Below are 19,264 nucleotides of genomic sequence, written 5' to 3' on the forward strand. Positions count from 1 at the left end.
CTGTCAAACCGGAAGTAACTTATGTTTAAATTAAGGCTAGACAATTGAAAGGAGAGGATGACTTTCAAAAATATCGGCGAAAAAAGCGACCCCCCCACCCTGTAGAAAAGTGCCCAGTTGAAGGTGAAGATATTAATGTTTTTATTCAATTTTTCGATATTTGTTGTTTGAAAGGTCGAACTTCAAAACAATACTGATCTTATAAAAATCAGTCGCCTTATTTATTGCATAGAGAAATGTACAGACACACACGTTCACTTTTATATATATATATATATATATATATATACTAGCATTTCAGCCAGGCGTTGCTCGGATGTTTGGAGGTGTATGTTGAGCAAAAAAAAAAAATAAATAAATAAATAAAAGCGGTCAATTTTTTTAAACTTTGATCCCTATTATGACCCCTTAACATTTATTGTTTTTGGGCTCAAATCCAGTTATTAAGTTAGATCCATGTCCAAGGAACCTATATCTAAAATTTCAAGTGTTTAGACCAAAAATTGGCGGAGGTGTTTGGTAGAGTTCTCAAAGGTTAAATGGTTGAACTTTGACTTCTTACCAGCCAAATTTCTGGCTGAAAACAGATTACAAAGATTTTCCCAAATCTCAGTACCCTGTAGATCAAATTTTGCGTCTGTTGATTGAAAATTGACAAAGTTATTGCGTTGGAATATGTACACACACACACAGACACATTCACTTTTATATATATATATATATATATATATAAATCTATTATTCATTCAAGATACGTTAATAGGGATCGATACATAAGTATTTACTCATTGGCTATTTGCACAAACTTAGGTTTCATAAGCACGTTCAAAAACAAAACGATATTTTAAAAGTTTCTCAGCCCATGAATATTCATTTATTTTCATTTTATCAAAAAGATATAAAGTTTCAAGCTGGTTTTATCTGCATCTTTATATCAAATACACTTGCCTGATAAACAGTAATTACTCAAATTTCATAGTGGTTCGTGACCAGTTTCGTTTCATCTATTGCACGTGGTTGACTGAAACAATCGTACGCAATGTTGTGACCCAGAAAAGAAAAAAAATTCAGAAAATGAATAAATTCTTGTGTATCTATCTCTAACATGATATCTTGAAAGAAAACTATTTATAGCTCTAGTATTGCACTATTGGGCTATCTAAAAGATAACTTTTTTTTATTCATTCATGCGTAATCACTGCCCCAAGTAGTTAAATTACATATAAGCACACACACGTATTTGTATATTTGGTCATTATTCAAGCACGTTTGATTGAACACTATACAGTTCTTTTTTTTCCGATTTAGTTTCCAAGAAAATAAATCTATATATCTATAAAAGTGAAAGTGTGTGTGTGTACATTTCCCTACGCAATAATTCTGTCAATTTTTAGTCTACAGACTCGAAATTTGATATACAGGGTACTGAGATTTGGGAAAATCTATGTGATCAGTTGTCAGCCAGAAATTTGGCTGTTAAGGGGTCAAAGTTCAATGATTTGACCTTTGAGAACTGTACCAAACTCCTCCGACAATTTTGGGTCTAAACACTTGAAATTTTAGATAATTTGATTTGAGCCCAAAATAATAAATTTTAAGGGGTCATAATAGGGGTCAAAGTTAAAAAAATTGACCGCTTTTTTTTTTTTTGCTCAACATACACCTCCAAATACCCAGGCAACGCCGGGCACCCATGCTAGTAAAATATAAAATAAGAAAATCGAAATTAAAAATAATTCGCCCCTACCCATCCTTCACCCACCTTTATCTATATATCTATAAAAGTGAAAGTGTCTGTCTGTGTACATTTCCCTACACAATAACTGTGTCAATTTTCAGTCTACAGACTCGAAACTTGATATACAGGGTATTGAGATTTGGGAAAATCTTTGTAATCCGTTTTCGGCCAGAAATGTGCCTGTTAAGGGGTCAAAGTTCAACGATTTGACCTTTGAGAACTCTACCAAACTCCTCCACCAATTTTGGGTCTAAACACTTGAAATTTTAGATATAGAGTCCTTGGACATGGATCTAACTTTATAATTTGATTTGAGCCCAAAACAATAAATGTTAAGGTATCATAATAGGGATAAAAGTTAAAAAAAAAAAAACACTGCTGTGGTCTCTACCAAATTACTCAGACAATTTCTGGTCTAAACATTTGAAATTTTACACAAAGGGTATTCAGAGATAGGGCAAATTTTTTAATCGGTTTGGGTTGAAAAATTGAGCTACCAATATATAAATGTATGTATGTTTGCATGTCTGCCTAAAACATTCGACAGAAGCGACGGATTTTCACAAGATCAGTATCGTTTTTAAGCTCGACCCTTCAGACGACAAATACCGAAAAATTGGCTAAAAACAATTTCTTTACCCTCAACTGGGCACTTTTCTGCAGAGAGAGGTCGCTTTTTTTTGCCAATATTTTCGAAAGTCGTCCCCTCTTTTCGACTGTCTAGCCTTAATTTAAACCTACATCACTTCCGGTTTAGCGGTGGTCGTAACAGCAAAGACGTTACGTTTTTTCCCCATTCTTTTCCTCCTTCGTGTACAGGTTCGAGCCTGCCTTCCTACTGCCACTTTTTTTTTTTTACTCAACATACACATCCAAACACCTGGGCAACGCCGGGCTAAAATGCTAGTATAGATATAAATCTCAAAATCAGTTTATAAATGTATACTATTCATGAAGGGAAAAAGTTAAGTTTGTCAAATTCAAAAGAAAATTATATTTACATTTAAAAGCAGATGAAGAATCTTCACTAAACTCTCTTTGTAAAAAAAAAAAAAAAAAAAAAAAAAAATGAAATTTTATATTTTTTAGGTGATTTTAAACTTAGAATCAGAAACAATACTTCCACAGCTGAAATGAATGATTTTTGAAATAATTTTCTAAATTAAACTTTCCTTTTTTCTTCCATGTGCATTGCTTCCAATTGAATTTTTATTAACATTTTCTTTCCAAATTCTCCCTGCCTGTAGAACACAATACCTTGAGACTGCTTTCATGCAGATGAGAACATGGTTGTCTTCAAATTGAATGTTAACCATATCATGAACCGCCCCACCCCCAATATTTGAACTTGGTCCACCTCAGCAACCATCCTCAATCCTCTCATAATATTCTTTATTTTTCAAATGACAATCCTTTCATCTCATTAACCCTTATCCTCAAGTGGTTTTTGGCCTTGGTAAGTTGTGACCTATGAGTATTAAACCAAAATGTCCCTCATTGTCAGAATGATGTCAAGGACATATTTGTGGCCATAAAACAGCAAGTCATTTCAGTTAATGTTTTTTTAATTGTAAAATAAAAAATTGCCATTTTTTTATCTTTGTTTGGCAAGAAAAAAAAAAAAAAAAAAAAATGGAGGATTTTTTTACAGTGTAATTTGCTTGATTTTTTTCCTTTGAAATCCATCTGAAAATGATTATTTTGAAGTAGGAAGTGGTTCAAGTGTGGGGTGGTGAAACCTGTGGTAAGCTAAAATTCAGTAGAGGGAAGAGGGCATGCCTATAAACTTTTAAAATATTTGGTTCACAGCTGTAAAATGCCAACTAAAATACAAGCTCATTTTACATTAAATTTGTGCGAAACTGATCCGCCACTCTAAATTAGAAATGGAACCACACACATCAAATCTGTTGTAAAGATAGCTGGAAAAATACTTGGATCACTCTACCGCTCCAGTAGGTATCTCACTGCCGATGCAATCCTCTATCTGTATAAGAGCCAGTGATGCCCTTAAATGGAGTACTGTTGTCACATCTGGGCCGGAGCTGCTCGATGACCCTATCCAGCTTTGATAGAGTTCGAAACCTAATAGATGATCCCTTTTCTCTTCCCTGGAACTTCTTTCCCACAGAAGAGACGTTACAAACCTGCCTGTGCTCTATTATTATTTTCATGGCAAGTGCTCAACTGAAATCCAATCTATGATTCCTCCTTGCCAAACTTTCACAAAAACACTCGACTATCTATAACCACTATATACGATTTCCCCCACTCTCTATCTGTGCCTAAATCTAAATGCAGATTCCATGAACAAAGCTTCTTACCCAAAACTGCCCACCTGTTCTGCTGGCCTGCTTCCCAGTTGAATACGCCATAGTAGCCTTCAAATCCAATGTAAACAAGTTCTTGTTGAGCCGTCCCCATAAATAATAAAATTATATCTAATTCACACCATTAACGATTATTATACTACCACCTTATATTCATTAACCATTATCCTTGAGTGGCTTTAATAAGTGGTGACTCAAGTAAACAAAATAAAAACAAAAAAAATTCTTGAATAAATCGTTTGATATTTAATTTTTTTTATAATTATCAATAAATGTTTATCAGTAAATACTTCTTTGACAAAAATGTCTTTCTTTTTTAACATTTTTTTTTTCGATACTTTGCAATAAAATTAGCGGTACTCGTTTTCATTTTTTTTTTTTTTTGCAAATTTGCAATTCCAAAAAAAAAAAAAAGGGTACCTTTATAGTTCTGTATTGGCCAAAAACATTCATTCCTTCGCCCTCTTTGTACAAGGAGAGGTCGCTTTTTTCGCCAACATGGATTGGCAACGTCTCACTTTTAACACCTTTCTCTCTCCCCCCCCCCCTCGCGCGGGTTTCCTTACTACACCACCTCTTCACACCCGTTATATATCATAATATATAACTATGCTGATTAATCTTCGTATAATAGACTGAACACACGCTCAAACATGTTGTAAGAAGAAATATATATATATATATATGCTTACTGTATTTTGGGGAAAGAGTTCCGACAAAGTGCTCGATTACAAAGAAAAACTTTTTCGATATAAGAGCTAAATATTTATTTATTAGTTTTACAGAAGTTCAGAAAAACATTGGTACCGTCGGTTTCAAGCCCAAACACAACGGGAAACGGTTAATGGTAACACTTAAATAATGTTCGGCTCTCGTCAGCCATCTTGTTTTCTGCCCCGGGGCATATTTTTTCAGGCCCGCATGTTTGTTTATATAATGATGTATGTTTTTATTTATTCGACTATAGCTAGTTCCTGTATAATTTTTTTTTCTTTTTTTTTTTTTAATCCAGTGTGAATTTTCTTTTTTAATTTTTTTTTTTTTTAATTTTTTTTATTTAATGCGTTTTAGTAATTATGTGTTTTTTTTTGTAAGAAGAAATATATATATATATATATATATATATAAGGCAAAATGTGTGTGTGTGTGTGTGTGTGTGTGTGTGTGTGTGTGTGTGTGTGTGTGTGTGTGTGTGCGTAGGTCTCACGAAAGCTTTTCTCGGACGCGTCGGGACCGGTACAATCTGAAAGAGCGATATCCTGGTCTAATAATATGTGAGAATTAGAAAAAAAAAAAATGGTCAATTATTTTGTATAGAAATAAACGTTTAAACCAAGGGAAAAATCTAAACGACTTGGAAAATTGCACATGCACGGTCAAACCTTTTTTGAATTCATTTAAGATAACAGAATTTCCAACGTTATTTTGCTCTTAGCATCGTGGGGCAGCGGATTAAGAGGTTGCGTCGAAAACTTTAGTTTTCACGTTCGAGTGCACGTAATAGTTTTTGTTTTTTTGTTTTTTTTTTTAAACAGGGTTGTTTTGTTGTAATTTTAAATAATTTCCTTATTTTGATTTTTTTCATCACAGGTTTTAAAAGAAAGTTTTAACATTTTATTTGGGTTAAAAAAATTTTAATTTGTCATAAAATTTTTCTTATTTCGAGGGTTATGTTTTTTTTTCTTCTTTTAACTAATCATTTTTATAATGATTATTTTGATTAAAACAAATTCTGATTTTTTAAAACTGAATTATTTTCATTTTGTTTTCGTTGCAACATACCCTAACACATAACGATATCTTAAAAAAAAAAATGGTTGTTTTATAGTTTTCATATACTTCTTTTTCTGCTTGATAACATTTTCCTGTTTTTATCCATTCTTTTATTTTCGAGTTAGCAGCTGTGTCCACATCCAACTTCATCTCCACCTGAGCAACACTGGATACCCATGCTACTGATTATATATATATATATATATATATATATATATATATGAACTTTGTATGTGTACGAGTTCATTCTCTATGAACTCTAAAACGGCTGAGCCGATTTCTATGAAATTTCACACAAATGTACTTTATGTACCTGGCACTGTTCTTAGATAGGTTTTGTATTAAAATGCATTTGATAAGGGTAGATAATCGGAATAATCTGATGAAAGAAGGAACAGGCGATTTTGATCAACGCTAACACCTTACACAGCCTAACATACTAACAATTAAATCCTTAGATAAAAGAAAAATCCAGGTTGTCCTCGACGGCCGTACATCTAAACAATATGATATAAATGCGGGAGTGCCTCAAGGGTCTATTCTTGGACTTCTATTATTCCTAATATCCATAAATGACCTCCTTGACAAAATTGCCTCTGAGATGGGTATATATGCTGATGACACCACTTTCTATAACAGGCACAACAGGAAAACAAATGAACACATATCTAAAGAAATGGCAGAAACACTAGAGGATGACCTCCAATCTGTAGTTGAATGGAGACAAAAATGGATGGTCACATTCAATGCTTCCAAGACTAAACTTGTTTCCTTCAATAATTACAAGAAACCTTCTCTACCACCATTAGCAATGGCAAAAGACTCTTTATCTGAAAGTACTTCTTTTAAACTCCTCGGCTTAACGTTCACAGGAAACAAGAGTTGGAACAATTACATTGAGAGCATTACCAGGACTGCTGCAAAGAAGGTAGGTTCTCTCTACCATGCTAGAAAACTACTTACACCCGAAAGTCCAATCTCTGGTCCCCCCTCGCCAATCTTTCATGAAAAACACCCATCTAGCCGAATCCACTATGAAAAATTTCCCCCACTCTTTATCTGTGCCTAAATCAAAACGTGGATTCCATGAACAAAGCTTCTTTCCTAAAACTGCACGCCTGTGGAACTGTTCCATCTGCCTGCTTCCCACCTGACTACAACTTTGATGTGTTCAATTAACAAATTCCTAATGAACCGCCCCTTTAAGTAAACACTTCATCAAATCTCCACACTAACGTAATGTACGTGCAATAACCCTTATCCCTGAGTGGCTTCTGGGCCTTGATAAGTGGTGACCACTGTGTAAAAAAAAAAAAAAAAAAAAAAAAGAAGTACCCTGTACCTCTACAAGGCCAGTATTCGCGCCATGTATGGCGTATTGTTGTCATATTTGGGCTGGTACATCTGCTACTTTTCTCTCGCTCCTAGACAAGATTCAAAAGAAAGTCTCCAACCTGATAGGTCCTGAACTTTCATCTAAGCTTCAGCCTATGTCCCATCGACGAAATGTTGCATCCCTCTGCCTGTTCTACAAGTACTTTAACGGTAAATGCTCTGATGAACTCCAAGCACTTGTACCTCCCTTGATGTAAATACCTCCTGACAAGCAGCTAAATCCCACCCCTTCACAGTAGAGATCCCAAGATGTAAGAGAACCTTCTACCCCAGTAGTTTTTTCCCTAGAACCGCTAGACTTTGGAATTCCCTTCCAGCTTCCCCAACTGTACTGACATGCAGAAGTTCAAGTGTAACGTGAACAGACATCTTGCTGCCCAACTCCCCACATAGTACCCCTGTAGCTTATGTCCCTGATAATAGCCCCCTACATGAAAGTGGCAATGTGCCTTGTTTGGGGCGAAAATCTAATAAAAAAATTTTAAAAAATTACAAGTGTATTTGAGAAGTTTTATTACCATGCAATTCCAAAAGGCCCAACATAAAAAATCAACAGTAGGTTCTTTGATATGACAGGGGTGCGTTCGAAATAAATGTTTCTGTTTAGAGCACAACTGAACCATGATGCTTGACTTTTGCATTTTAAACTTTAATTTAAGTCAGTATATATTAAAATAATTGTATAAAATCAACAGTAGGTTCTTTACAGTGCAATGTAGACTACAATGTATTGTGAACTAAGTCACTGTGGGGGGGGGGGGCATATGAAACTTCCTCCCTGTGGACTGCAATGGGTCCTCAATTATAGCAGGCAAGCTATCGATTTGATTAATAAATAGGTGAGAGATTTCAAATTAAGGTTCAGTTAACTAGATAAATTTAAGATAACAAGGTTTAGTTTGATTGTTTTGTTGTACGGCATATCAACCCTTTTCGGGTTATTTAATGCCGAATCCAGTTATTCTGAAAATAGCATTCGTGTTGCATCCAGTTATTTTGTAGAAGGTTTTTTTATTCTTCAAGCTTTTTGTATCTTCAATTGCTAGTTTTATTGTGGATTTTATCGTTTTTGTTCCTTGCTCTGCAGAACATGAATGAGTTTTGTGATAGGAGAGAGAAAAGCGTTATAGTATTAATGTTTGGTACATTTGAAGTTAGAAAAGACAGAAAGAGAAAGGGGACATGGGAAGAAAGAAAAAGGGGGGGAAGGAGGGTGGTGGTTTTTGTTTTTGCAGCACATTGGGAATTAAGTTTTGCAAAAGGAAGTAGAAAAACAAAAAGCGTCAATGTTAGGTGCATTTCGTCTCAGGAAACCAATATCTTCAGTCAGCTTGATCTGGTAACACCAGCATAAAAAGGTCACAACTATACAGCAGGAGCTTAATGAGTAAGCATTTTTCATGTTTTCAAAATAGTAGCCATTTTTTTTTTTTTTTTAATACAATTATACTTTAGGTATTTTTATTTTGTTGCACCACCATCTTATACTTAGGGTTGGTGTTGAGGTTAAGAAAATGTTTTATGGGTCATACTTTTTTTCTAATGAAAACAAATAAATAGTTGTCGCAAAGATGTCTATCAAAACCGATGATAGAACAGATAAAAGATGAAATATTTATTTGCACAAATATATAAAAATTTACATTTGGACCAAATTAGGCACAAGACTATCAGTGTTGGGAAAATGGAGGATCATTGGTCTAAAAATAATAAAAATGTCTATCCTATTTAAGAATCATTTCACACCACAATACCACATTTACTCTAGTGAGTGTACTAAAGATATTCCCAAATTGGTTTGAAACTTTTTTTCATAAATACGTATATCATTAATTATCATTCCAAAACAAAAATATGTAGTTAATTTACATTCATAGGATTTTATTCATATGTTTATGTAATACGTTTCACACATGTTTTGTTGAATAGGGGAGGTCCACTAACAAACTCATCAGAAACAGATAGGTGTTCCTTGGGGGAAAAATCAGTTGGAATATATACCTTAAAAGTATAGATTTCTTTATAATCATAAGTGTGTGTGTGTGTGTGTGTGTGTGTGTGTAAAATATTTTCACAAAATCAAGACAATAAAAATAAAAAATGAGAGCATCCTATTGTGTATTTTCATATTCGTTACAATTTTTTCGTGACCATTCGGACAATTTCAAACATTATGTCATTCAAAAATATTCAAAAACAGCTTCTCTTCAGATGGTGAAATACACTATTTATACATATATGAACATATTTCTAATTCCTATTTAAGAGAGCAAGCAGTTGAATCTACCACCACCCCATATATATGGCTATTTATACAGAAATTCATTGGAGTATAATCGGGAATGAAAGAAAGAAAATCAAAAACCGATTAGTAAGGCCCTCTCAACAAAACTTGAGCTAAGATAACATATTTGAATTTTGTTACTCTAATAATTTATAATAATAGTAAATCACCCACTAACTTGAATCCTAGACAAATAGGCTTGAAATCGTGAGATTTGAGAAAAGTTGCTAATTTTTTTTTTTTAACAAAACAAAGAATGCTGTAGTTTTTTTTTAACATTTGTAACATTTCTCTACCTGGGAAATGATTAGTCGGGACAGCTAGTCAGTCCAAGTGTGGATCTGTAGATCTGGTACAGCCTGATTTATCAAGACTTAACGTAAATTTCTATTTTGTTAATAATTAAAATGTTTTTTTTTTTTTTAAGTTACAGCTAAAGTCAGAGACTTATTCTTTTTATGTTAATTGTCAGAGTTAGGGTTGGAGTCAGAGACAAGCATTTAAACGACTTCACTATTTTAAAGCAAGCAAAAAAAAAATTTATTTCATATTTTTTCAAATTTTTTATGCCTTTTTTTCTTTTTTTTTTTTTTACATTGGAATCACTACTTGTCAAGACTCGAAGGCCACTCGAGGATAAGGATTAATGATGAGTGTACGGTAGTCACCGAGACAGCAGTGTATTATAGTTAGCAATGGAAATAAGGTAGAAATAGATTATTAAGGGTGGGATGGGCTCAACAAGAACTTGTTTACATTGGACTTGAAGACGACTATATTGTAGTCAGCTGAAAAGCAGGCCAGCAGAACAGAGTTCCACAAGTGGGCAGTTCTAACAAGAAAGCTTTGTTTATGGAATTTGCATTTAGACTTAAGCACAGATAGAGTGGGGGGAACTTGATAGTCGTTGTAGCTAGACAAATGTTTTTATGAAAGTTTGGCAATGGGGGGGCATAGATTGGAGTTCAGACGAGCACTTGCCATGAAAATAACGATATAGCAGAGATAGGCTCACAACCTCTTTTCTGGGTGAAAAAGGATGCAGGGAAGAAAAAAAGGGTATCACCGATTTCAAATTCAAAAAGTTGATACAATAAATATTTTTTTTAATGGTACAAAACCATGAATATAAAATAAAATAACTTAACAGCACGAAAATTTATTTTTTTAAATATTACCGATTCACACAACGTAAAATTATTAGAGCAACGATAAAACAATTCAAATGGGTTATCTAAGATCAAGTTTTGTAGTAAATAGAAAGAGATAAAAATCAACAAATACTTGAAACTTGTAGATAATGATGAGCTGAGTTTTTTTGCAACAGCTGGGTAGTTCTCAACATTTATGTAAAATACATGTAAGAATTTAAAGGAGGCTTCGTAGCTTTGAGCCGTACAACATTCAAGATACAGCTCAACTCCAATCTATGGTCGCCTCTTACCAAACTTTCACAAAAAACACTCGACTAAATACAACCATTATATATGATTTTCTTCACTATCTGTGCCTAAATCAAAAACGTAGATTCCATAAACAAACCTTCTTTCCCAGAACTGCCCACCTGTGGAACACTGTTCCGCTGGGCTGCTTCCCAGTTGAGTACAACTTGCCTCCAAATTCAATAAAAAACAAGTTCTTGTTAAACCATCCCTATAAATAATCAAGTGCTACCCAATTTACATCATTAACGATACCATCTTACATTCCTTAACCCTTATCCTCGAGTGGCCTTCATACCTTGATAAGTAGTGGCTTTCAAGTAAAAAATAAATAAAAATAAACTGGTTTTGAAACATAATAGGTGGTGATGTCCTTTTTTTTTTTCTTCTTGCAATTTCTTTCTCGAAGAAGGAGTGTTGTGTTTATCTCTGCTCTATCGTTATTTTCAGGTGGGCTCTCTCTACCAGGCCAGAAAGTATCCTGTAACTCTATAAGGCCACCATTTGACCGTGTATGGAGTATTGCTGTCACATTTGGACTGATGCAACTGCTACTAGTCTTTTACTCCTGAACAGAAGTTCAAAAGAAAGTCGCTAATCTAATTGGTCCCGAACTGTCAGGGAGGTTTCACTCTGTCGCATCAACGAAGTGTTGCATCCCTCTGCCGGTTTTATGCTCTGACGAACTACAAGCCCTTGTACCCCTTCAACGTAAACACCCCTGGCAAGCAGCAAAATCCCACCCCTACACAGTAGAGATCCTCAGGTGGCAGAAAGCCTTCTACTCTAATAGTTTCTTCCCCAGAACTGCTAGACTTTGGAACTCCCTTCCGGGATTCTGATTTTCCAACTGTACTGACATGCAGAAGTCCAAGTGTAATGTGAACAGATATCTTGCTGCTCAACTCCCTAAACAGTATCCCTGAAATTTATGTCCCAAATAGTAGTCCCCTACATCAAAGTGCCGCTATGCCTTGTTTGAGGTGAACATGCAAAAAAAAAAAAAAAAAATTAAAAAAATTTTTTTTTTTTAAAAGTGCTCCTTCCTCTTGCAAAACATTCTCAACAAACACTCGTTTATCTACAACCACTGTCAACAATTTCCCCCCCACTCTATCTGCGCCTAAATTTAAATGCAAATTCCATGAACAATGCTTCTTTCCTAGAATTACCCACCTGTGGAATCTGTTCCAATGGCCTGCTTCTCAGGTGACTATAACACTATTGTCTTCAAGTCCAATGTAAACAAGTTTTTTGAGCCATCCCGTTAATAAAATACTACACAATTTCCACCAATAACAATCATTACAGTGGTGTCGCACTGTCGCACGGACTACACATTAATCCTTATCCTCGAGTAGCCTCCTGGCCTTGATAAGTGGTGATTCTCTTGTACAAAAATAAAGACAAGAACTGCAGAGTCAATAGGACAAACTCTTAACTCTTGAAATTTTGGAAAGTTCAACTGTAAAAAAAAAATAAATAAAAAAAAAAAAAACTCAAAAACTGCCACAAGTAATAATTTAATGCTAGCTTTCTTTATCCTTTACTACCCATGGAAGGGGAAGGTAATACCTGGAAGAATGGCTATCGAAGATAGAACAAATAATACACTTTGAATTATTTTTTTGTAATGAAAAAAATAAATTTCACTGACAAATTAGGCACAGGGCCATCAAGTGTGGCCGTCGATTCTACTCTTCGCGAGACCTTGGATATTTCTTAATCAATTTTTCATCTTTGCTGATTGGACATTTTTTTTAGTGGGTGTCAAAGCTAATATTGAACATACACAAAAAGAGCTATAATCATATTAGTTTGCAGATATCGTTTTAGTACTAGCAGGCCGCCCGAGTTACCCGGACGGAAAATACTCTTAAATATGATATTTTAATTTATGCAGATTTCATATTTATTATTATAGAGTCAATTTTCTATTGCTCATTATATTGTACCCAATAGCTAGTCGTGATTTCAAAACTTAAAAGTAAAAATATGACTTCAGTGCCATCAGCGAGAATCGAAACCAAAACATATAGCTCTTCGGCATTATTCGTTAACATATTATTCGTGCACATAAAAACTTAGAAAATAATGAGGATAGAAATCCACACAATAAATGTTACTGTGACATTTACTGGGCGGGTTTCTACCACCATTTTGCTTTATTTCTTACTTTGAAGTGATTATCGAGACTTCAAAGAGGTACAGAGATAGCATGCCCATTTTTTATTGCCCATAGAAATCGGCTGACCTCATGATTATCAAATGTTAAAAACAAGCTTCAGTCCCTTGATCCCAAAATCGGCAGAGTTTAGACCATTCTTGTAATGATCTGACCTCTGTTGATTGCAGTATAATGCTGGTTCTGTGTACAAAGTCCACCCTCGCAGGCTTTGCCTTCTCTCTTTGAGAAGGAGTTAGTTTAATGCTGATTGTCTGCGCTTCTGTCGGGGAAGGCTGACAGGGCTGCGTAGGTATCTATTGCAAGGTCAGTGTGCTCCTCCATTAGAGCGTTAATTTTTCAATCCCATTTTCTGACTCTTGCGTTACATTTCTCTTGGTGAGAGAGAAATCAATAACAAGAAAGGGCATCTTATCAGTTAACTTTTGTTTAGGTTATTTTTAAGCTGCTTTGATATTGTCAATAAAATTTGATATTTTCTTTATATGGATTGTTTTAACGTTCGTTTGATGACTGCTTCCCTTTTTACAAAGTAAATGAAACTTATGTTGAAATTTCAGTTTTACTTAACAGAGAGAGAAAGAGGAGTGAGATATATAAGGAAAGAAGGTGAGAGTGTCAAAGAAGGAGACAAGGAGAGAGAGGAGGAAGAAAGAAGGAGAAACTCGAATCACTACAACACACGAATTCACTTTATTTCAAAGTTGATTTTCTTGTTGCCACTAAAATGAATTCGATTTTTTTGTTACACGTTTTATTTATGTGCTTTTTTTATTATTCGGTAGAGGGGAGGGGGTAGAAAATGAACATTTGGGGAAAGAACGATCTTTTTACGCCAATTTAATTCTGGGAATTTTGATCAGGTTAACTGTTTGTATGTGGTAATTATAAGTTGTTTTATTTTTGCAGTAAAATAAAGATTTTTTTTGTAAAATAGGTTTGTCATAAACAAATGCCGCCAAAATAGCTTTGTCATAAACAAATGCCGCCAAAATAGCTTTGTCATAAACAAATGCCGCCAAAATAGCTTTGTCATAAACAAATGCCGCCAAAATAGCTTTGTCATAAACAAATGCCGCCAAAATAGCTTTGTCATAAACAAATGCCGCCAAAATAGCTTTGTCATAAACAAATGCCGCCAAAATAGCTTTGTCATAAACTAATGCCGCCAAAATAGCTTTGTCATAAACTAATGCCGCCAAAATAGCTTTCTCATAAACTAATGCCGCCAAAATAGCTTTCTCATAAACTAATGCCGCCAAAATAGCTTTCTCATAAACTAATGCCGCCAAAATAGCTTTCTCATAAACTAATGCCGCCAAAATAGCTTTCTCATAAACTAATGCCGCCAAAATAGCTTTCTCATAAACTAATGCCGCCAAAATAGCTTTCTCATAAACTAATGCCGCCAAAATAGCTTTCTCATAAACTAATGCCGCCAAAATAGCTTTCTCATAAACTAATGCCGCCAAAATAGCTTTCTCATAAACTAATGCCGCCAAAATAGCTTTGTCATAAACAAATGCCGCTAAAATAGCTTTGTCATAAACAAATGCCGCCAAAATAGCTTTGTCATAAACAAATGTCGCCAAAATAGCTTTGTCATAAACAAATGTCGCCAAAATAGCTTTGTCATAAACAAATGCCGCCAAAATAACTTTGTCATAAACAAATGCCGCCAAAATAACTTTGTCATAAACAAATGCCGCCAAAATAGGTTTGTCATAAACAAATGTCGCCAAAATAGGTTTGTCATGTATGTTGTATAGCCGGGATCATATTGAGGAGATACTGGGACATTCATATTGATGAAGGGAAGAAGAGAGAGACATTTATAGTTCTGTGATGTTTCTTCTTTACATATATTAGTGAGGAGGGAGGGTGATCAGTTCTTTTAACACAGGAAGTGACAGTCATTACTCATGATGGAGAGGAGGAAAACATTACTTGGATGGGGGGGTTATACAAGGTTCATTAATAACGATGAGTGGGAACAAAGTTCATATAAGATGATTACACATTACCTTTAATTTGCGGAATGACGACACGAAGACGGCAGTTACAAAAATATGAAATGTTCTTTTATTCTATTTGACCGGTCGAAATGATGATGACATCCAGGAATTCAAAGTCGTTTTTACATGTTTAAAATGTTCCCTCTTCGCTTCTAAAGGGACCCTCCTCTGATCATGTCAGTTCTGTTCGGCTGACTGTGCTGACTTCAATCCGGACTCGACTGCCTCCGATCTATGTCTCCAACTAATTGATCTCTAATATTGAGAATTCATTTTTGCTATGACATCAGATGTGTGCTCTAAACGTGACCCACTCATGTAGGGAACTCACATGGCTTAAAACATACATTTCAGCACATGTTCCCAAACACATTTCTGCAGACAAAGAATTCTCACTAACCTATTTTTCGACCTAACTTATTTTTCAATATATTTTTAAATTGCATTGTTCATTATTTTCTAGCTGACCTTATTTTAATTCAGTTTTCATAAAAAGAATTGAACAATCAAAATTTCTTTTACAACAACATATCTAATCTATTTTATGTGAAACTGAACAATGCTAAATTCCATTTCTAAACCTTGCTTAAAAAGTTCAAATCTCGGTCTATCCTAATCTCATTTCCACATCTAATGTTTTTCTTACTTACAAGAAAAGGAGACCCTTTTCTTGTAACATCCCTCTCCTTCCCATTTGCAAAAAATGTATACATTTTAAAAAATTCTAGTACATTTTTTTTCTATATCTATACAACCACTTGGCTAAGAAAGATCAGCCCCCCCTCCCAAATCCTTTAGTTAGCCCTTTCCAACTGACTTCATAATTTAATTTTTTTTTTTTTTTTTTTTTTTTAGATAAGAATCTCTCCAATCTTCCCGGCATTTACTTTTTGGGTGTAGGGTATACCTCCTATGATTCACATCAGCTGCTTCATCCAGCCACCCTTATGCCGTAAAGGTCTCATTTTACCTCTCTCGAAACCGACAACTTCTTTCGTCCAAAAGTGTCCTCTTTCACCTGGGTGTTCTACTAATTATGGCTTGGTTTCATTTTGTAACTATCTTATCTTTTGGGACATACTCAAAGCTCATTTACTTAAATCTTTGTGGTTGGCTTCCAACTATTAAGATATACCTTTTCATCACACTGATTCACTCTGATTTCCTTGCTTGGACCCTTGGAACTTGAAGAGTTAGAAAATACCACCCATAACTAAATAACCCCATCCCTTGCGTCAAAATTCCTATTTGCACACGAAATTCTAACTATTGCCCGATTTCTGTGATTTTTTTTATCAGAGCATTCAAGATTCAGCAGAGATATCCTGCATTCATGCATCTCTAAAAAAAATAAAATAAAATAAAATAAAAAATATAAGGTTATATCTTCCTATGTACTTACGGTATATTTTACTTTTCTCTCACTTCATAATGTTATATGTGATTTGCTTGTGGTACTGACTCTTATAGTCCTTTTGGTACCCTAAGGAATTCTCGTATCCTTCACTGCCTGCCTTTTTAATTTATCGAGTCAAAACTTATCACCCTGCTTGATGCCATCACTTGTGGCATGCTTTATAAGCACTCAATTCCGCATGATCCATTATTTTTCTAACAGGGCATTTCTAATTCTTACCGGGCAAGCTACACATCTTGCCAAAAATGCTTATGGACATTAAAAAATTAAAAAAATAGCAAAAGCAAATATCAAAAAGAAAATTTCTATCTTTTGGCTTATCACATGTGAAAAAAACTCAAAATTCCCGTTTACGTAATTTTCTGTTTTGTCCCTCTCTAAATTTCTAACTTATTTTTAGGCCAACCATCTGTCTCAATTAACATTTCATTTTATTTTCCTATGACTTGTTTCTTTCCATTTTAATGTTTCTACCTAATTATAACTTTGAATTCCTGATGGTAAAATACAATAACATACATTTAAGACAATTTACAATATTTGTTTAACATCATAAAAACATTTTCAAAAAAATACATTAATGCATTTAACTCTGATTTCCATTTAACTTACAATAAATTTATGCACATATGTAATCAATAACGTTTGTATAATAAACACTAGCGGGACCTGTGGAAATTCCACGGCAGCATCCTCCATACGTAATATACTGACGTTGGCATTCTGTGGATGTTCAGGGTAAATGGAGATACTCTTATGTTATTGTAGCGCTTTTGTTAAAACTGCAAAAGTATTTATCTAAGCTAGCAGGGATGCCCACCATAACCCGGCCATAAAATATGCTTGAATATATTTTAATTTATGCAGATTTCGTATATATTATTATAGAGTCAATTTTCTATCGATTCTTATATATTATATAGTTGTGATTTCAAAAATAAAAATATATATCAATATGACTTGGGTGCATCAGCTTGAATCGAAACCAAAACTTAGGAAGAATTCTTGGTAAAATTATTTATTACAAGAAGTGGAAAGTCATAACAATTAAACAACAGTCACTCGAAAGAAAAAAGACGTGTGACACAAAATTAACACACGCTATTGTATTAATATATATATATATATATATATATATATATATATATATATACACACACACACACACATATACATATATAAAATGTTAAAAGTCCACATATGTTTTTAGGATAGTGATTTAAAGGTTATAGGGGTTTTTGAAGCACGAAAACGATGTTACTTTTTGTATTTAATATTTTATTGTTATTTTTTATATTTTAAGTGGACCTCCGCTCTTGTTCAAATTTTTTTCGATACTTTTTTGTGATCAAGAACGGAGGGCTGCTTGAAATATAAAAAATAATACAAATATTGAATACAAAAAGTAACATCATTTTCATGCTTCTAAAAACCCTCATAACCTTTAAATCACACACACATATATATATATATATATATAACACCAACTATACAATGGAATATCTTGAAAAAAAGCTAAAACGTGTTCTTTCCTTAGCTTCTCAGATTACCTGTTTTACTGAAAAATCATTTATCACAAGGTTTAAAGACAGAGATAAGTTACTCAATAAAAGACAAGAAACGTCTATAAACTGCAGGCATTATAAAGAATATCTTAGCAACCTTAATATCATCCCATAGTTTACTTATACTATAAATAAAAAAATGTCCCTAACTAGAACTATAAATAACCCCTCCACACACACATATATATAAATAAACACCTAGCGCACCCATTTAGTGGAGTTGAGCATTTTAATTCATTCCTTAAAAAATAGATTTAATCTTAAATGTTGTATAAAAAATTGAATGAGTTCCCAAAATGGAGACGCTGGTGTCATATATAAAAGATCGGCTCTGACCCAAATTCAGTGAACTGCTCCTAATTGTAAGATGTTAAGTATAAATGCCTCCCACCCCTACCCAATTCAAATGGTCTGAAATATTGCTTTCTGACCTTCCCATATACCCTACCTAACTCCGACCCTTTTTCTTTTTTCTTCTTCTCACTTCTGGATACACAACGCTTCTTTAACTTCTAAAATTTTCCTCACTCCATTTAATTTCTATACATCATCCCCCACCAACAAATTTTTGTTACCTCTCCCTCCTTGAAGATATTCATTAAGTTAATATTTCAACTTTATATCATAAGATCTTTAAACAATGCTACACGTTAGACATGGCAAAATATTTTCTCCTCTAAAATAACAAGTTTTTCAACTTTTTTTAAGTTTAAATTTTCAAACTTTTTTCTTGCCTGATAAGATCAATAATGATCAAAACAGTCTGCACATCGTAGCAAGATATGACTGTATTTACTTAAAGGAAATAAAAATTATAAATTTGCTCTCTTTGATTGAGCACTATCAACGACCCTTGTTGGAATTCAATGATTCTAATCTTTGGAATATTTTCAACCTGGAAGAAATTTTATTTATATATCTATATCTATCTATATCTATATCTATCTATCTATATCTATCTATATCTATATCTATCTATCTTCTATCTATCTATATATCTATAAAAACAGAGATGTGTGTGCCACAGACGATTTCTGATTGGTTAATCCAATAATCACATCTCCTAAAAAACTATGGTTCGTAGGCTCTTAACTTTACCATAAAATATTATGGCTTTATT

General features: G+C 33.9%; 1 protein-coding gene across 1 annotated transcript in view; it reads right to left on the reverse strand.

Annotated features, from left to right (window-relative positions):
* Positions 1–19,264, reverse strand: part of LOC145247847 (uncharacterized) — a 108,450-nt gene that overhangs the window by 21,426 nt on the left and 67,760 nt on the right. The window contains exon 10 of the mRNA XM_080109470.1: positions 14,104–14,834. Within this exon, the coding sequence (XP_079965596.1) occupies positions 14,104–14,834 (731 nt within the window). The remainder of the gene's footprint in view (positions 1–14,103; positions 14,835–19,264) is intronic.

The sequence above is a fragment of the Euprymna scolopes genome, chromosome 26 (genome assembly GCF_053919585.1).
Source record: "Euprymna scolopes isolate OS-2025 chromosome 26, ASM5391958v1, whole genome shotgun sequence".
NCBI lineage: Eukaryota > Metazoa > Mollusca > Cephalopoda > Sepiida > Sepiolidae > Euprymna > Euprymna scolopes.